The 20,473-nt window shown below is 38.6% G+C and overlaps 1 protein-coding gene across 1 annotated transcript; it reads right to left on the bottom strand.

Moving 5' to 3' along the window:
- Positions 1 to 11,787: 11,787 nt before the first annotated feature.
- On the bottom strand, positions 11,788 to 12,523 carry LOC127741219 (uncharacterized). Its single transcript, XM_052253275.1, has 3 exons — positions 12,137 to 12,523; positions 12,025 to 12,047; positions 11,788 to 11,824 (listed from the first exon to the last, which is right to left on the bottom strand). Exons 1-3 carry the CDS (start codon positions 12,521 to 12,523, stop codon positions 11,788 to 11,790), a joined length of 447 nt encoding a protein of 148 aa, XP_052109235.1.
- Positions 12,524 to 20,473: the final 7,950 nt, after the last annotated feature.

Genomic DNA, 20,473 nt, shown 5'->3' with positions numbered 1-20,473 from the left:
TGCCAGTTTGGGCGTTTAACTCCAAGTTTTATGCCAGTTCCAGCGTTAAACGCTGGAATTTCTGAGGCTGATTTGCCACGCCGGTTTGGGCCATCAAATCTTGGGCAAAGTATGGACTATCATATATTTCTGGAAAGCCCAGGATGTCTACTTTCCAACGCCGTTGAGAGCGCGCCAATTGGGCTTCTGTAGCTCCAGAAAATCCACTTCGAGTGCAGGAAGGTCAGAATCCAACAGCATCTGCAGTCCTTTTTAGTCTCTGAATCAGATTTTTGCTCAGGTCCCTCAATTTCAGCCAGAAAATACCTGAAATCACAGAAAAACACCCAAACTCATAGTAAAGTCTAGAAAAGTAAATTTTAACTAAAAACTAATAAAAATATACTAAAAACTAACTAGATCATACTAAAAACATACTAAAAACAATGCCAAAAAGCGTACAAATTATCCGCTCATCAGCGGACAGCCACTAAGGTACTCCAAAGTGGCTTTTACTGGCCTACTCTCTTTAAGGATTCTAGAGAGTTCATCCGTAACTGCGATAGTTGCCAAAGGGCTAGCAATCTTCCTCTTGGTCACATCATGCCTCAGCAAGGAATCTTAAAGATTGAGTTATTTGACGTGTGGGGCATAAATTTTTTGGGACCCTTCCCGCCTTCATACTCAAACACCTACATCCTTGTGGCAGTAGATTATGTGTCTAAATGGGTTGAAGAAATAGCAACACCCACTAATGACACCATAGTAGTAATGAAGTTCCTCCAAAAGAACATCTTCATTAGATTTGGTTTCCCTAGGACACTAATTAGTGATGGAGGAACTCATTTCTGCAACAGACAGCTGGATTCTGTGTTAAGCTGTAGTCTCAAATAGAGAACTAAAGCAAATCCTAGAGAGGACAGTAAGTGCCTCTAGAAAGGATTGGGCTAGAAAGCTTGATGATGCTCTGTGGCATACAGAACAGCTTTCAAAACTCCCATTAGAACTTCACCATATCAGTTAGTGTATGAGAAGTCCTGTCATTTGCCAATGGAACTAGAACATGAAGCCTATTGGGCTACTAGATTCCTCAACCTTGATGCTAAGGCAGTAGGAGAGAAACGGCTTCTCCAGTAGGAGACAGCAGGCCTGACATTAAACGCTACTCAGGAGGCCCTAGTTGGGCATTTAATGCCCAAGAAGGAGCATATCCCTGGCGTTAAACGCCCAGCCAGGGCTCCCTGGCTAGGCGTTTAATGCCCAAAAGGGAGGACTACTTTGGCATTCAATGCCAAAATGCAATTATTCTGGGCGTTTAAACACTAGCAAGGCAGCATGAAGTTAATTTCAAATTTTGAATCTTCTCTTGATTAAACTCATCTTCTTCCAATTAAATTTCAAAAATTCTTTGATTTTTAAATCAATTCTTGTTCTGTTTTTCAAATACCTCAATTTCAATTTAATTTCAAAATTAAAACTTTTTTTCAAAATTTTTCCAATCCTTTTCAAAGTTTCATATCTTTTACAACTTGTTTTCAAAATCTTTCAAATTCTCTTCTTATCTTGTTCATTGATGTGCGGAAAACGATCCGACACAACTCACCGGCAAGTGTACCAGGTCGCATCAAGTAGTAAAACTCACTTAGAGTGAGGTCGATCCCACAGGGATTGAAGGATTGAGCAATTTTAGTTTAGTGGTTGATTTAGTCAAGCGAATCAAGTATTGGTTGAGTGGTTTATCATTAACAGAAGCTAAATTGCTTGGAATGTAAAGGGATAAGGGAATATTGCAGTAAATCAAAGAGCAAGAAAGTAAAGAGGCTGAATCTTAAAGTGCAAGTAATGTAAAGCATAGAAACTTAGATTGCAAGAAATGTAAATAACTGAAGCTTAAAATGCAAAAAATGTAAATTGCTTGAATCATAAAAGGTATTGGGAATTGGGATTGCAGAATTTAAACAAGCAAAGGTAAATTTTAACAAACAGAAGAGTAGAGGATTGATTAAATGGAAATAGATCTCAACAGAAAAAGTAAAAATGCTTTGAAGATCTAAAAACAGAAAATGAACGATGCTTAATTTACAGCAATTTAAAGGAGGATGAAGATCTCAGGAGTGGAAGAGACTAGATAACAATTCTAGATCTCAAATCCTTCCTTGATTCAACAAGAACAATTGCAGAAGAAATAAATGAAAGTAGATTGCAGAAAGAGTAGAAGATGAAGCAGTAAATGGAATTTGAAATTCAATTATGCAGAAAGAGTAAACAAGAGATCTCAAGGTGAGATTGAAACAGAAGTTCTTCAATTCTTCACCCAAGATCCAAAGCAAGAAAATTAAAAAGTGCTCAAGCAAGAACAAGGAAGAAGAGAGATCAATTCCCCTTCCCAATTCTCTAAGATCTAAATTCAAAAGTAAAAGCTTAAAATGAAAGTAAAAAGGAAAATTCAAAAGTGATTCTAGAGATCCTAATTACATCAAACTAGCTCCTATTTATACACTTTCTATTCTTGGATTTGGAATTTGGATGGGCTTTTGATTTGGTGAAGAAATGAATTAAATTGGATTTTTAATTCAATTTTCAGGCCATGAATAATTTGGTTCCAGGAGGTTGCTTAGCTCACAAGTTGAGCTGAGCATTGAGGCCTTGTGTGTGGGTTCCTTGTAGTGTGGAAAGCATCAGGGGAATGCTCAGCTCACAAAGTGAGCTGAGCATTGGTGCCTTGGTGCATGTCTTGTGCGCGCCTTGTGCTCCTTGCCTTGTCAAGCGCGCGCTCCACTCCCCCTGGCCCATGTCAAAGTGCTCGCGTGATGCCCATGGGTAGCGCTCAGCTCTCCAAGTGAGCTGAGCATTGGTGCTCACAAGGAGAGGTCCTTGGTTCGAAACTTGCTGAGTGCATGTGCCGGAGCTTTTCCTTGGTTATCTTGTGGTGCCTTGCTCCTTGCTTCCTTTAGGTGCTGAGTTCGAATCCTGGATGATGCATTTGGCCATTTTTTTGCTTATTTTCTCTTGTGAGTAGCGCTCCCCCATCCCCTTTGGTCATGGGTTCAAACCTTCGAGCAAGCATTGGCAACTTATTTTCTTTGATTTATTTCTTGTGGGAGCCCGATAATGCTCACTTTGTGAGCTAAGCATTGTTTTTCCTTTCCTTGTTTCTTGACTTCAAATTGTGCTCAGCTCACAAAGTGAGCAGAGCATTGAAACATTGCTTCCTTGGAAATTTTTGTTATGCTCCTTTCATGTGCCACGCTTCCTCATGTTCTTTGCCACACTTTTTTTTCCTTGAGCCACACTTCTTAAGCCATACTTTCTTCTTTTCTTCTTTTCTTCACCTACAAGAAATCAAAACAACCAATCAAAGTATCACCAAATTCACAAGGTTTATAAATCATTAAAAATCAATTAAATTTAGCCTAAACCTCATGATTTAGCATCAATTAGATGGTGGTTGTTTGATTCAAAGAAGTCATGCATTTCCATTCCAAATCACTTACTTAGAATGCAAGAAAGTGCATAAAACCTAATGAAAACAAAGAAAAAGACTAGTGAAACTAGGCTAAGATGACTTGTCATCACAACACCAAACTTAAAACTTGCTTGTCTCCAAGCAAGAGAAGAATTATGCTCAAGGGTTCTTTCAATCAGAATGGATTTAAGGAATATCATGTACTATCCTGTGAGTGAAGTGATTAGGTGATATTGGGGTGAACTCTAAATTATATGCTCATGCAAGGGCTTCAGTGCTTACTAGTCCCTACATCTTGAAAGTCTTAGGTCTTAGGACTTTCATCCAAATGATATCATGGAGATCTCTCTATAGGTAATCACCTTGAAGTAGCTTATAGTTTCTGTGTTTTGGCCTTGACTCTAAGTGTCATGTCTCAAAGCGGCTCTTTAGATAAGCTTTCAATCAATACTCCTAAACCAGTTGGTTTTAAGGTATTAGGTGTTAAAGCACCCCTAAGGATTTACTTACTCAAGCCTCTCTCTTTGACACAATTCGACCACAAGCATTTACTAGGATAACAACTCTTTGAGTTTTGTTTCTTCTTTCTTTCCTACCTAGTAATTGATGCTCAGAGCCTTGGGCCATGTTCTTTCATTTTTGTGTTTTCTTTCTTTTGTTTGCTGCCTCTTGGATCAATAAATGTTTGAGAATCTCCACAACACTTCTTTGAACTCTATGTCCTGCCTATGAGCTCCCATGCAAGTTTTTATAAGCATGCAACCTCAATGCATAATCACACAACTAGAACCACCACTTCTCCTAATCTTTTACTTGCCTCAAAATTGTTTAATTCCTCAATCCTTCTTTTCAAAGAACTGTTATGTGATGCCTTCTTGAGAAATTGAGTGCAAGCAAGTTTGGAGAGTATAGGGTTGTGATGATTCAAGCATCTCAATTATTGAATTACAGAAAAACTAAACTATGCAGACAGACAGGGGTACAATATCACTTTCAATCACAACAATATCTGATGTAAAATAATCACTTAATAATACAACCTTTTGGAGTTTACTTGCTTTCCTTGTCCTCATCATCATCATTGCTGGTCTTCACATTCCTCTTTCATCTCTTTGAATGATGATGCTTAATCTTTCCAAAAGCTTGTATGATGCTCTGCAGTGATATTAAAAGTTGCTTGTTCCCCAAGCACTCAAAAAATGGTTAGCATGCATTAATTATCTGTGAGCTTTTGAACTTACTTTGGTGTGGGAACACCAAACTTAGTACCTTGCTAGTGGTTCTCATGCGTCAAATTAACCATATGTGAACTCTTTTTTTCTTTGCTAAAAGTAACAAAAATGAAAACTAGGAAATAGCAAAATAGTTAACTAGTTAAACTAAATGCTTGAAGCTAGCATTATGCAGGAGGTGAGAATATATTTTATGATGAGATTTTGGTGGAATACCAAACTTCGAATCCTCCATTCTCCCTTATATTGTTTTGGTGTGCAACACCAAACTTAGCTTCTTGCAATATAGATAAAGCTAATTAACCTTTTTATTAAAATAGCTATGAAAAGAAAACTACCTCAGGTTGGGTTGCCTCCCAACAAGCGCTTCTTTATTGTCACTAGCTTGACATCCTCCACTCTGTTGATCATGGAAGTTGAAAATCATGTTGCCTTTGGTCTCCTCCTCTCACTATGGGCTTCCTTTCCTCTGTTTCTTCTTGTGGAATTTTTCTGTGATGCTTTTCTTGGATGATTGATTCCTTTTTCATAGCCCTCTCACTCATTTCTGCAAGGTGTTTAGCCAGTTGTTGCATTTGCTCCTCAATTCTTTTAATTGAGGCTTCCTGGTTTTTCGTTGTCACCTCTTGGTGTTTCATCATTCTCTCTATTAAGATTTCCAAGCTGGTGATCCTCTGAGAATCTTGTGTGATTGGTGGTTTGTGGGGTGTTGGAGAGGTATTCTGTTGGTTTGTGAGTTGTTATGAGACTAAGGGTGCATGTTTTGTGAGCATTGGTTTTGATTGGCATTATTGAATGGGTGAGTTTGGTTGTTTGCGTTCATGAATTTGCCATGGTTGAAACTTCTTAGTTCTTGATGTTGGTACTCCCCCATTCCTAGATAGGAATGTAGCTTCCATGGTGGAAATTGTGCATTCACTGTAGCAGAATGTAGACAATCAATTTTTCTAGCTATCAGCTCCAGTTGTTGCCGAGTTTGATGGTATAGTTGCTTGTTTTGATTCATGACTGCCTTCACTCCTTCAAGATTCATCACTTACTTTTCTGAAATTGCCTTCTGTGGTTTCTCAAACGAGTGTTGATTGTTGACTCCTTTGTCATTGAAAATTGCAGTTCCTTGGGTTGTTGTCGCTTTGAGTAGGCCATCTGAGAAGTAATCAACAGCTTCTCTTGTTTCTGGGGTTAATCCTTCATAGAAAGCTTGGAGACCCACTTTGTCACTTACTTTCTTGTATCTTTCCCATGCTTTGAAGAGTGGTTCTTCCCCTCCTTGTATGATTAGATGTATTCCCTCTTTCAGCTCGATGGTTTGTTGGGATGAGGAGAATTTGGCTAGAAACTTGGCAACCAAATTGTTCCAACTAGTGATACTTCCTTGGGGAAAAGTTTCAAGCCATTGTGCAGCTTCATCCCTTAGTGAGAAGGGGAATAACAAGAGCTTATAGGTGTCATGATCTATACCATTGGGTTTGTCAGCACCACAAGTCTTCATAAAAGTGGATATGTGCTGCTTAGGATCCTCCATTGGATTTCTGCCATAGAAGCAATTGTTCTTGTTAATGTAATGAGTTGCGGCTTCATGTCGTGATGTTCTTCTTTCTCAGAGACTCCTTCTTCAATGATAGCCTTCCCTCTGGCTTCTCTTCTTTCCTGTGACATACAAATCAACACAAGGAACACATAGTGGTGCTTTTGAAAATTGAGTGTAGTTAGTTGAGACAAAACTTCAAACAGTTAGTGTGTTCGTAGAGGCAAAGTCTCAAACAGTTAGTGTGTTAGTTGAAAATTAAAGAAACAGAAAAGAAATAGTGCTTGATCTAGACCTCCACTTCACTTAATCATTGTCAATCTATTTCAATCCCCGGCAACGGCGCCAAAAATTTGATGTGTGGAAAACAATCCGACACAAAACTCACTGGCAAGTGTACCGGGTCGCATCAAGTAGTAAAACTCACTTAGAGTGAGGTCAATCCCACAGGGATTGAAGGATTGAGCAATTTTAGTTTAGTGGTTGATTTAGTCAAGCGAATCAAGTATTGGTTGAGTGGTTTATCATTAACAGAAGCTAAATTGCTTGGAATGTAAAGGGAGAAGGGAATATTGCAGTAAATCAAAAAGCAAGAAAGTAAAGAGGCTGAATCTTAAAGTGCAAGTAATGTAAAGCATAGAAACTTAGATTGTAAGAAATGTAAATAACTGAAGCTTAAAATGCAAGAAATGTAAATTGCTTGAATCATAAAAGGTATTGGGAATTGGGATTGTAGAATTTAAACAAGCAAAGGTAAATTTTAACAAACAGAAGAGTAGAGGATTGATTAAATGGAAATAGATCTCAACAGAAAAAGTAAAAATGCTTTGAAGATCTAAAAACAGAAAATGAACGATGCTTAATTTGCAGCAATTTAAAGGAGGATGAAGATCTCAGGAGTGGAAGAGACTAGATAACAATTCTAGATCTCAAATCCTTCCTTGATCCAACAAGAACAATTGCAGAAGAAATAAATGAAAGTAGATTGCAGAAAGAGTAGAAGATGAAGCAGTAAATGGAATTTGAAATTCAATTATGCAGAAAGAGTAAACAAGAGATCTCAAGGTGAGATTGAAACAGAAGTTCTTCAATTCTTCACCCAAGATCCAAAGCAAGAAAATTAAAAAGTGCTCAAGCAAGAACAAGGAAGAAGAGAGATCAATTCCCCTTCCCAATTCTCTATGATCTAAATTCAAAAGTAAAAGCTTAAAATGAAAGTAAAAAGGAAAATTCAAAAGAGATTCTAGAGGCCCTAATTACATCAAACTAGCTCCTATTTATACACTTTCTATTCTTGGATTTTGGAATTTGGATGGGCTTTTGATTTGGTGAAGAAATGAATTAAGTTGGATTTTTAATTCAATTTTCAGCCCATGAAGAATTTGGTTCCAGGAGGATGCTCAGCTCACAAGTTGAGCTGAGCATTGAGGCCTTGTGTGTGGGTTCCTTGTAGCGTGGAAAGCATCAGGGGAATGCTCAGCTCACAAAGTGAGCTGAGCATTGGTGCCTTGGTGCATGTCTTGTGCGCGCCTTGTGCTCCTTGCCTTGTCAAGTGCACGCTCCACTCCCCCTGGCCCGTGTCAAAGTGCTCGCGTGATGCCCATGGGTAGCGCTCAGCTCTCCAAGTGAGCTAAGCATTGGTGCTCACAAGGAGAGGTCCTTGGTTCGAAACTTGCTGAGCGCATGTGCTGGAGCTTTTCCTTGGGTTTCTTGTGGTGCCTAGCTCCTTGCTTCCTTTAGGTGCTGAGTTCGAATCCTGGATGATGCATTTGGCCATTTTTTTGCTTATTTTCTCTTGTGAGTAGCGCTCCCCCCATCCCCTTTGGTCATGGGTTCAAACTTTGGAGCAAGCATTGGCAACTTATTTTCTTTGATTTATTTCTTGTGGGAGCCCGATAATGCTCACTTTGTGAGCTGAGCGTTGTTTTTCCTTTCCTTGTTTCTTGGCTTCAAATTGTGCTCAGCTCACAAAGTGAGCAGAGCATTGAAACATTGCTTCCTTGGAAATTTTTGTTGTGCTCCTTTCATGTGCCACACTTTTCTTTTCCTTGAGCCACAGTTCTTAAGCCACGCTTTCTTCTTTTCTTCTTTTCTTCACCTACAAGAAATCAAAACAACCAATCAAAGTATCACCAAATTCACAAGGTTTATAAATCATTAAAAATCAATTAAATTTAGCCTAAACCTTATGATTTAGCATCAATTAGATGGTGGTTGTTTGATTCAAAGAAGTCATGCATTTCCATTCTAAATCACTTACTTAGAATGCAAGAAAGTGCATAAAACCTAATGAAAACAAAGAAAAAGACTAGTGAAACTAGGCTAAGATGACTTGTCATCATTCATATCTTTTATTAAAATTTCAAATATTTTTCATACTTCTTATCTTGTCTTTATAGCCTTTTCTATCCTCTTAAAATGTTTTCTCTTTTAAATTTAAAAACTTATCTTTTTCTATCTTTTTCCAAAAAAAAAAAAAATTATCTCTTTATTATAATTATTTTCGAAAATCCCTCCCCCTCCCTATATATATGTGTAACCATGCCTCTCTCCCTCACTCTCCACCTCTCATTCGAATTCTCTCCTCTTTTTTTCCTTTTTCTATTCTCTTTTCTACTTCTTCCTTTCTCACTCTTTGCTCGAAGATGAGCAAAATTTTAAATTTGGTGAGGCAGGAGTCCTGTTCTCTCATCAAGAATTCAATCCCATGGCTCTAAAAAGTGGTAAGACCACCCCAAAAAACAAGAAAGAAGACAACTCAACAGTTATTTTCAAGCCTGTTCGATTCCTTACCAAGTAACATGAAGATCATTATCACAAGATAATGAGTAAAAGGCTAGTAATCCCTGAAGTGGGATTCAACCTTGGAGAAGAAGAATACACGGAGATCCAAGAGCAGATTCAAAGGAGAGGCTGGGAAATTATAAGTAATCCCGAATTAAATGTTGGATACAACATAATCCAGGAATTCTATACAAATCTATAGATGACAGATAAGAAAAAGAAAGATAGAACAACCTTCCATACTTTTCGCACCATGGTTAGAGGGAAGATCATGTACTTTCATCTAAATAGGGTGAGAGAGATCTTCAAACTACCTCTGCAAAAGGATGACCGTGAGTCATACAATAGAAGGGTTGTAGCCAACCAAAAGCTTGATCAAGTCCTAGAGGACATATGCCTGCCTAGAACTCAATGGATTGATCAAACCCTGTGACTATTCATATTCCTGTCTCACGTATTTCCAGCATAATTTATAGTTGCATGATCAGGTTGTAATTAAGTCTTTATTTTTATTTTTATTTTTACTTTTATGTTTTTTAATTTCTAAGATTACATAAGCATTAGTAGTAATTAATTAATTTTTATTTTTCCAATTAGTTATAAATTATTCCTCTTATCATCATTAAACATGAATAAAATAGTAGATTTTTTTAGAAAAAATAAAGATGCATAAAATATTCGAGCTTTCCAATAAAGAATAGTTAAATTATTTTGATGTGGTGGTATTGTTTTAGTTTTCTAAATGAAAGAATAAACAATGCATATTTGAAGTTGGAATTTTAGGATGCTGGCTCTTGAAGGAATGAAGAAAAAGGAAAAATATAATTAATAATTTGAAAAATCTAAAAATTGATTCTTGAAGCAAGAAAAAGCAGCAAAAAGAAAAAGAAAAAGCATGTTGCAAAAGAAAAAAAATTATTATGCATGCAAAAAAATTAAATAAATAAATAAAAAGAAGAAAAATCGATTAGTGTCCAAAAATGCAAGAAAATGAGGGTAGATTGAAAAAGCAAGTAACCCTTTAAACCAAAAGGAAAGGGTAAAAGGATCCAAGGCTTTGAGCATTAATGGATAGGAGAGCCCACAAGAATAAAATCCTGGCCTAAGCGGCTAAACCAAGTTGTCCCTCACCATGTGCTTGTGCCGTGAAGGTGTCAAGTGAAAAGCTTGAGACTAAGTGGTTAAAGTTGTGGTCCAAAGCAAAAAGAGTGTGCTTAAGAACTCTAGACACTTCTATCTAGGGACTCTAGCAAAGCTAAGTCACAATCTGAAAAGGTTCACCCAGTTAAAGTGTCTGTGGCATTATTGTATCAGGTGGTAACATTGGAAAACAAGGTGCTTAGGGTCACGGCCAAGACTCTAAAAGCTGTGTTCAAGAATGAAAAAGAGCTAAACTAGGAGAATCAATAATATCATCTGGATTATATGTTCCTAAAGATGCCAGCCATTCTGATTTTTAATGGATAGTGAGATGCCAAGAGTATTCAGAAGCAAAAAGCTACTAAGTCCCGCTCATCTAATTGAAACTAAGCTTCATTAGAAACTCAGAGATTTATTGCATCCTAATCTTCTTTTCATCCTATTTTATTTTTGGTTGCTTGGGGACAAGTAACAGTTTAAATTTGATGTTATGATGAGCGGATATTTTATACATTTTTTTGGCATAGTTTTCATATAGTTTTTAATACGTTTTGTTTAGTTTTTATTATGTTTTTATAGGTTTTAGTGTTAAATTCACAATTTTGGATTCCACTTTGAGTTTGTGTATTTTTGTACCATTTCAGGTATTTTCTAGCTGAAATTGAGGAGCTGGAGCAAAAGTCTGATTCAGAGACAGAGAAAGCACTACAGATGCTGTCTAGATTTGACCTCCTTACACTCGGAAGCAATTTTCTGGAGCTACAAAAGTCTAAATGGAACATTCTTAATGGATATGGAAAGCTGACTTCTAGAGCTTTCCAGCAATATATAATAGTTTATACTTTGTTTTGGACTAGAAGGCCCAAAATAGGTGTTCAACGCCAACTCCCTGCGACCCTTTCTTGCGTCCAGCGCCCAAGGAGCAGAACTTAGCTGGTGTTCAACGCCCAAAGAGACCTCATAGCACGTGGATCACATCAAAGCTCAGCCCAAACACTCATATGTGGGCCCCAGAAGTGGATTTTAGCACTAAAAAGACTGTTTTACCCTTACTAGTCATGAGTGTAGTATTTAAGGGATTTAATTTCTGTTATTCGAATACTTTTTCATTCAGCATACATGTTTTTACCATTGTATTTTACATCAGTATGAGTTTCTAAAACTCCTAGTTGAGGGGAGGAGTCCTGCTGAGTCCTATGAATTAATAAAAATATAACTATTTCTTCTTAGATCCGTGTTTGATTTACTTCTAAGATGTATACTCGCTCTTCAACATGGTGAATAGGATGATCAGTGACAATCAACTCTTTTCATCATACTAAGACGAACGTGCCTGACAAACACCCGCGTCTACTTGGGTTCGTGTGAATACGTGACTGGAAAGCACGAGCCAACAGCTATGTGTATACATCTCTCAGACGGCTAATCCACGACTTCGTTGGGGACTTCTCAAGACATCAGTTCTACCAATTTTTGGGGAGATTAGGGTCTCCGTGGTATAGGCTAGAATCTAAAGAAGCAGCATTCTCTGATCTAGAAGATTCGACCTTGTTTGTGGCATTTTGAGTTGGATCGCCAAGAGAATGAACTTCTAGAGCTTCACCCTTCATCAGATCGGATGACCACGGCCAATGGCGTTCAATTTGTAGCAGAGGAGATCAATGACCACGGCCCATGGCTTTGATCACATATAGCCTGCCATAGAAGAAATCACTCACAAGCAGAGAAGACAGTAATACCAGAGTTAATTCAAAAAGGCTAAGCAACTCTAATCCTCAATTATATCCATTTTACTGATTTTATTCCAATAATCCTTTTACTGATTCCACTTAATTTACACAGTATCTTTATTAGTTTTATGTCTTCATAGTTTCAAATCTCACAAATCTAATAACCTTTCGATCTGCCTGACTAAGACCTGCAAGATAACCATAGCTTGCTTCAAACCACTATCATCGTGGGATCGACCCTAACTTGACCAGGTATTACTTAGACGACCCAGTGTACTTGCTGGTACATCAGTACGAAAGTGTAGGGATTTGTGCTACAAAGAAGCACTTGATCTCCAACTCTAAACTTTCTTCTTTTGATATTCCGGTCATGCACCGCCTTCACCTTTTCCTTGTAGATTCTTGAATTCTTATATGCCTCTAATCTTATGCACTCTAATTCCTCCAATTGCAATTTTCTATCAATTCCGACTCCACCTAACCCTGAATTACATTCCTTGATGGCCCAATACGCCTTATGCTGAATTTCTTCCAGAAGGTGGCATGCCTTTCTGTAGACCAACCGGAACAGACTCATGCCGATTGGTGTCTTATAAGCCATCTGGTAGGCCCATAGTGCATCTCCAAGCTTAGAGCTCCAATCCCTCCTATGGGGTTTCACCATCTTCTCTAAAATTCTTTTGATTTCCCAGTTAGAGACCTCTTCTTGGCCATTTTTCTGGGGATGATAAGCTATGGAAACCTTATGGATAATGCCATATCTCTTCATGAAAGTTGCTATCCTCTTGTTGTAAAAGTGTGAGCCTTGATCGCTCACGATTGCTCGTGGCGATCCAAAATGGCAAATAAGATAATTTCTTACAAAGGAAGCAACAATGTTAGCATCATCAGTACGGGTTGAAATTGCTTCCACCCATTTAGAGACGCAATCAACTGCTAACAAGATGTAGAGAAAACCATTGGAGTTTGGAAACAGACCCATAAAGTCAATGCCCCAAACGTCAAAAATTTCACAGAATAACATAAGTTGTTGAGGAATTTCATTCCTTTTGGATATATTTCCAAATATTTGGCATTGGCGACAAGAATTACAAAAGAGGGTTGCATCTTTGAATAGGCCAGGCTGCCAAAATCCACAGTCTAACACTTTTCTTGCCGTTCGTTGAGGACCAAAGTGCCCACTAATTTCAGAGGAGTGGCGGGCTTCTAAAATAGACCGGAATTCCATTTGAGGCACACACCTCTTAATTACTTGGTCAGCACCACATCTCCATAAGTAGGGATCATCCCATATGTAATACTTAGACTCACTCTTAAGCTTGTCCCTTTGGTGCTTAGAAAAGTGTGGAGAAAAGGTATGGCCTACCAAGTAATTGGCAATAGATGCAAACCAAGGAGTAACTTCCGAGATTTATTGCAAGGCATCTAAGGGAAAAACATCATTGATATGGGTGGAGTCACATGTCAAATGTTCAAAGCGGGTTGTCTGCTACTAAATTCTGTGATCCACTCCTATCCTTGATCTCTAAATCAAATTCTTGCAAGAGTAATATCCATCGGATCAATCTCGGCTTAGACTTTTTCTTTGCCAACAAATATTTCAATGCCCCATGATCCGAGTATACTACTACCTTAGAACTAAGTAAATAAGTCCGGAATTTATCCAAAGTAAAGACAATTGTCAATAATTCTTTTTCAGTGGTAGTATAATTGGATTGGGCTCCATCTAGAGTCTTAGAGGCATAAGCTATAACATAAGGATCCTTACCATCGCACTGTGCAAGCGCGGCTCCACTACATGATTGGATGCATCACACATGATCTCAAACGGGCTACTCCAATTTGGCCCTCTCACTATGGGAGCTTTGGTCAAGGCTTCCTTCAATGTATCAAATGCTTCCATGCACACCTCATTGAAATCAAATTCTATGTCCTTTTGGAGCAATTGAGATAGAGGTAAAGCCACCTTAGTAAAGTCCTTTATGAACCGCCGGTAAAAACATGCGTGACCAAGAAAAGAACGGACTTCCCTCACAGAAGGTAATCCAGAAACAACTTCAACTTTTGCAGGATCCATAGAAATACCATCACTAGAAACGAAGTGGCCTAACACAATACCGTGTTTAATCGTAAAATGGCACTTTTCAAAATTGAGAACAAGGTTTGAGCTAGAACATCTTTCTAGTAATTTGACCAAACTACCGAAGCAATCATCAAATGAATCTCCATAAACACTAAAGTCATCCATAAAAATTTCCATGCAATGCTCAAGGAAATTAGAAAAGATGCTAGTCATGCACCTTTGGAACATCGCAGGTGCATTACATAAGCCAAAAGGCATCCTCTTGTAAGAATACATTCTGAAGGGACATGTAAAAGTAGTCTTTTCTTGATCTTTCAGTGCTATATGAATTTGGAAATAACCAGTATAGCCATCTACGAAACAATAGCGTGATTTACCTAACAACCGGTCAAGCATTTGATCAATAAATGGAAGTGGGTAGTGGTCCTTCCGGGTTGCCAAGTTCAAGCGCCTATAGTCAATGTATACCCTCCAAGTGTTTTGCACTTTAGTTGCCATGAGTTCGCCGCTTTCACTCTTAACCATTGTGACACTTGACTTCTTCGGCACAACTTGCACCGAGCTAATCCATTCACTATTCGAGATATGATAGATAATATCAGCCTCTAGAAGTCTAGTAACCTCTTTTTTAACAACTTCCAAGATAGTGGGGTTTAATCTTCTTTGTGGTTGGCAGACCGGCTTAGCTCCCTCCTCTAGAAAAATGTGATGCTCACAAACATGGGGGCTTATACCCACTATATCCGCCAGGCTCCACCCAATAGCCTTTCTATTCCCTTGCAACACATCAAGTAATCTCTCCTCTTGATCGGAAGTAAGCTCCCTTGCAATAATCACTGGGAGTTTTGGATTGTTATAGAGAAAGGCGTATTTGAGGTGTGAGGGTAGAGGCTTCAATTCCATATTGAACTCATGACTTGGTACATTTTTCTTTGGCAATATTGGGGGTGGCAAGGTGTCTTCATCACATTCATTTAGCTTCCCCACACTTGGCCTTATGCTCAAATTCATCTTATCAAGGGTCTCATGGTAGACTTCGGACATAACTTCATCAACAATGTCACACCGAAAGATAGAGTGGTCTTCCGGTGGATGCTTCATAGCCTCATCCAAATAAAAGCTTACTGCTCTACCATCAATCTCAATAGAGTAGGTTCTTGAGAATGCATAAAGTTTAAACCGAGAGGTTTTCAAAAAGGGTCTCCCTAATAAGATAGATGAAGGCTTCCCGGAGTCATTAGGAAGCATCTCAAGGATGTAGAAATGGATCGGAAAGGTCAATCCCTTGATGCTCACTAAAACATCCTCAGCAATACCAACCACAGAAATAATGCTCTTGTCGGCCAAAACAAAGCGTGCAGATGAGGGCATAATGCTTACACAAGCACCAAGATCACACATACAATCCACAAATTAAGTACCACTTATAGTGCAAGATACTAAGCAAGGTCCCAGATCTCCATATTTTTCAAGAATAGCACCCATTAAAGTAGAAATTGAACTACCCAAAGGAATAGTTTCCAACTCATTAATCCTTTCCTTGTTCATGCATAAATCCTTTAAAAACTTGGCATATTTAGGAACTTGGCAAATAGCATAAAAAAGGGGAATAGTTACCTCAACCTTTTTGAAGATATTCACCATATTTGGATCCAACTCCAATTGCTTTTTGGTTCTCTTTGCCAAGGTTGGAAATGGGATTGGAATGGCTTCTTTCAACACAGCTTTCTCCCTAGAGCCTCTTTTTCTTGAGCTTCTTCCTCATCTTCCACATCCTACACCTCAACAACATCTTCAGCTAAAGTAGCCTCCCTTGCACTTTACTCTTTGGGACTCCTTTCTTGTAGTATGGTGCCGGACCTCAAGGTGATGGCATTGATGCCACTCTTGGGGTTAGGTAATGGTTGAGAGGAAAGTGCACTTGAGCTTAAGGGTTGAGAGGGGCTTTGAGTTTGGTTGGATGGTAGAGGTAAGCGGGCTATAAGCTCTTGAATGGTGGAGTGAAATTCTCTTTGCTCTTGAAGAATAATGCAGAGTACATCATCCATTGGAGCTTGATTGGAGGAAGAAGAAGGGTAGGTGATTTGAGGAACTTATGGTTAGGTGATTTGAGGCACTTGAGCTTGTCTTTGATGGGGAGGTTGATATCTTTGGCCTTGGTTTGTGGTGGGAATGATTGGTTTTGTTGATTGTGGTATGATTGAAAGTTGTTGTTTCCTCTTTGATTCGAAACATATCTCCATCCTTGGTTGTGATTGTCTCTCCACCCTTGGTTGGAATTGTCTTGCCAACCTTGGTTTTTCCACCCTTGGTTATAATTTCTCCCTTGTTGATAGGAGCCTTGGGTTGAGCGGTTGAAGTAAGCATTGGTGGCCACCAAGATATTGTCCTCTTGGAGTTGTGGACATTCATCGGTATATTGAGAATTGCAAGCACAAATTCCATACACTCTTTGTGGGACTACCATTTGGTATTGTTGTTGTGATGGAGGGAGTTGTTGTTGGTTTTGATGGATTTGTTTAAGAATGGTGGTCATCTCCCCTAAGGTCTTGGTTAGGGCAGACTCACTAGAAGAAACCTTATTGATGGTCATTGGATGATTGTTTCTTTACTTTGCATGTTAGGCAGATTCGGTTAAATCGGTGATAAGTTGCCAAGCTTCCTCTGCCGTTTTATACTTCGTTAAAGAGCCATTACTTGAAGCATCCAAGAGAATCTTATCTTGAGGCTTCATGCCTTGGTAAAAGTAACTAATCAACACCAAATTAACAATCATGTGATGATGGCATGAATCAAGAAGCTTCCTAAAGCGCCCCCAATACTCATATTCCGACTCACCTTGAATGATGCATGAGATCTCTTTCCTTAACCTCTGTCACCTCCGGAAGGAAGAATTTGTCTAGGAATTCCCTTCGAAGCAAATTCCAATTGGTGACAACATCATCGGGTAGGGTATAAAACCACTCTTTTGCCCTTCCCTCAAGAGAAAATGGGAAAGCAAACATCCAAATAGCAGCTTCATCTGAGCCCTCTTGCCTAGTAGTTGAGCATACATCTTGAAAGTCCCTAAGATGTGATCAAGGCCGTCTTTAGTTCAAAATTAGCATCCACGTCTGGATTACGCACATGAAGCGGTTAGAGAGTGAAGTCCGTAGCACCCGCCTTTTTGAGAGTGATTTTTCTTGGGGCGGCCATGGTGTTGGTACCTAAGTCAATAGAGGAGATATCAGTAGAGCCAATAGAAAAATAAATAGGTTCCCTTTCAAATGACGCTTCGGATAAGGTTGGTGATTTGGCGGAAGCCGCTTCACTACCCTCAAAAGCTAACCAACGCTGAGCTTGCCTAAGATGTGATGCAGTTCTTTCAATTTCTGGATCAACAGGGGTTAAGCTCGGATCCGACAATGAACACATCATTCAAGAAAATAAACATAGAATTCATGACAATAAGCTATGCTAGAATAAGATGTCTACTAATTACTACTACTATAAATTCTAACTAAAGACTAGACTAGCAAATAATCAAGAAAAGAGTAGCTATTCACATATATACATATTCTCACTAGCCAACAATATAACACCATTGCAAGTCCCTGCCAATGGTGCCAAAAAATTGATGTGGGATAAATGCCGGTTAGGAATTCACCAAAGGATTTTTCCAGTTTAATGTCACAAAGTATAGTTCCAACCGATGAGATACCCCTAATCAAAGTTTAAAAGAGTATGTCAAAACAATGAATTCAATAACTGGGGGTTGAATCCCGGGTCATTCTTCCAAGGACTTGCACTAGAATGCACATTTTTGGTTAGGATTTTCAGGTTTTGGATTGGTTACAGTAGAAGTAAATTGACAAGTATAGAAAAGCAACAAACAAGTAACAATTAAAGTAAGATAACTAAAAGTACCAATCAAGCATCATCTAACTAACAAGAATGCATCAAGATAGCTACAACTAAAAACATATAAGCATACAAGATATGCAATTAAATTGAGAAACTAGGAACTCAAGCTAATAGAAGTGAATGACAATCAATTAATATGAAGGTCTTGGCTAGGGAAGAGAATTGGAATTCCTATCCTTATTATCATCATCAAATGATGGAAATTTCTTAGTACTTCCACTTAGTTATCCTCTAGCAATGAAGGGAAGTCAAGTGGATATAATTAACTTGAACTCACAAGTCCTAGTCAACTCCTAATGAGAGACTAGATTTAGTGAGGTGCAACCTAATTAGCAACCTTCAATTACCCATCCACATTAGAAATTGACAATTCAAGAGTTTCCAACACTCAACCCCTAAGCCAAGAATAGAAATCTATTCCATAGTCATAAGATGCATTTTCACAAATACCTTGAATGCACTAAAGGAAAACATTATAAAATTGAAAAATAAATTAAATTCAAAGCTACCACTAACAATAATTGCTAATAACAAACCAAATAACAACAATGAACATGAAAGAAAACTCAATGCATTAATAAAAAGTAATTCCAACAAGATCCAAATTCAAATCTCAAAATAGCTAAAATGGCAAAAGTACTAAGTGAAATCAAAGAGTAGAAACTACAATTAAAGCAACATGAAATGAAATTAAAAAGATCTAATCCAAGAATTAAAGTGACAAAGAGCAATAAACCCTAAAACCTAGAGAGAAGTGGGAAGTTATCTCTCTAGAAAAACTAGAACCAAAACTAGCTAAACTTAAGTCTAATTATGTGTATGCTTCATTGCCTCTTCGCCCCCATCAATTCATGGCCTTTTCCCATTCAGAATCAAGTTGAATTTGGGCTTAGAGCCTCTCAAAATTCGCCAGCCATGATTTCCATAAATGAGTCACCTCACGCGTATGCGTCAGTCATGCGTGCGCATCGGCTAAACTTCACAATTGTCATGTGTCCGCGTCCTCCATGCGTGCGCGTGGGAACCAGCTTCTCCAAATCTCTATTCTTCATGTTCCTTGCATTTTAGTATGTTTCCTTTCCATCCTCTAAGCCTTTTTTGCCTTATAAATCTTGAAATCACTTAACAAACGCATCACGACATCGAATGGTGATAGGAGAAGATTAAAATTTAGTATTTTTAAGGCCTAAAAAGCATGTTTTGAACTATGAAGCATAATTAGGAGGGAATCATAAAAGCATGATACTTATGTGAATAAGTGTGAGACATTTATGAAACCCACCAAAATTAACAAAAGATAAACCCTAAAATTAGAGTTCATCACTCATTTGTCAAAGAGCAAACAGAAATCCCTTGAGGAGTCGTCTTGTCAGAACCAAATATCCACTGACTCTCAAGTTTAGCAATCATTGCCAACACTCTGTCCCAATCAAAAGTCTTCATCTTCTTCTCACTTTCTGCTACTTCAAATGCATCTTTCCCGCTCAGCCCAGGCTGAAAGTGAAGGGCATGCTCAATAGCCTCCTCGGTAACAAAAATCATCTTGCCTCTCAAGTGAACTACATTCAAGTCTCCAGAGTAATAGTTATCATAAAATTCCTTGACCCACGATGCATTCATTGTCGGGAGTTCCCGACCTAGGAACCTCCAACCCTGCTGAGCAATTCTGTCATCAGTATATATGCTTAGCTCATCCTAGATTTCGAGTATCCTCTCAACATGCAAGTTCCTCTTTAGGAACTTTTCAAATTTCTGCTCCTAATACAGGTTGCCAAATTTGTACGTGTTGGTGGGAGGTGTACTCTGGTCCAGTCTGTCTCTTCCAGTGATACGCCTCTGGTGCACGAAATTGCAATCACACTTTTGCAATTCCGCACAACTAACCAGCAAGTGCACTGGGTCGTCCAAGTAATACCTTACGTGAGTAAGGGTCGATCCCACGGAGATTGTTGGCTTGAAGCAAGCTATGGTTATCTTGTAACTCTTAGTCAGGATATCAATAATTATCAGGGTTGATTGTAAAAAGCAAAAGAACATGAAATAAGTACTTGTTTTGCAGTAATGGGAAACAGGTTGAGGTTTTGGAGATGCTCTATCTTCTGAATCTCTGCTTTCCTACTGTCTTCTTCTTCAAGCACGCAAGGTTCCTTCCATGGCAAGCTGTATGTAGGGTTTCACCGTTGTCAATGGCTACCTCCCATCCTCTCAGTGAAAATGTTCAACGCGCTCTGTCACAGCACGACTAATCATCTGTCAGTTCTCAATCAGGCTGGCTGGAATAGAATCCAGTGATTCTTTTGCGTCTGTCACTAACGCCCATCCCTCAGGAGTTTAAAGCTCATCACAGTCATTCAATCCTTGAATCCTACTCAGAATACCACAGACAAGGTTTAGACCTTCCGGATTCTTTTGAATGCCGCCATCAATTCTAGCTTATACCACTAAGATTCTGATTAAGGAATTCAAGAGATATCTACTCAATCTAAGGTAGAACGGAGGTGGTTGTCAGGAACACGTTCATAGTTGAGAATGATGATGAGTGTCACAGATCATCACATTCATCAGGTTTAAGAACAAGTGATATCTTAGAATGGAAGCAAGCATGATTGAATGAAAAATAGTAGTAAT

This window comes from Arachis duranensis, chromosome 8 (assembly GCF_000817695.3).
Source record: "Arachis duranensis cultivar V14167 chromosome 8, aradu.V14167.gnm2.J7QH, whole genome shotgun sequence".
NCBI classification, from domain to species: domain Eukaryota; kingdom Viridiplantae; phylum Streptophyta; class Magnoliopsida; order Fabales; family Fabaceae; genus Arachis; species Arachis duranensis.
Note: the sequence above shows the minus strand (reverse complement) of the source record. Positions and strands in the feature narration are given on the sequence as shown.

What these genes read in the sequence shown, in the direction of transcription:
- LOC127741219 (XM_052253275.1), bottom strand. Translation starts at nt 12,523, where the DNA reads ATGGTGAAACCCCATAGGAGGGATTGGAGCTCTAAGCTTGGAGATGCA. An exon ending in TCGTACTGATGTACCAGCAA is followed by an intron (nt 12,048 to 12,136) that starts GTACACTGGGTC and finishes GTTATCTTGCAG; the next exon opens with GTCTTAGTCAGGCAGATCGA. An exon ending in TTAGTCAGGCAGATCGAAAG is followed by an intron (nt 11,825 to 12,024) that starts GTTATTAGATTT and finishes CTTCTATGGCAG; the next exon opens with GCTATATGTGATCAAAGCCA.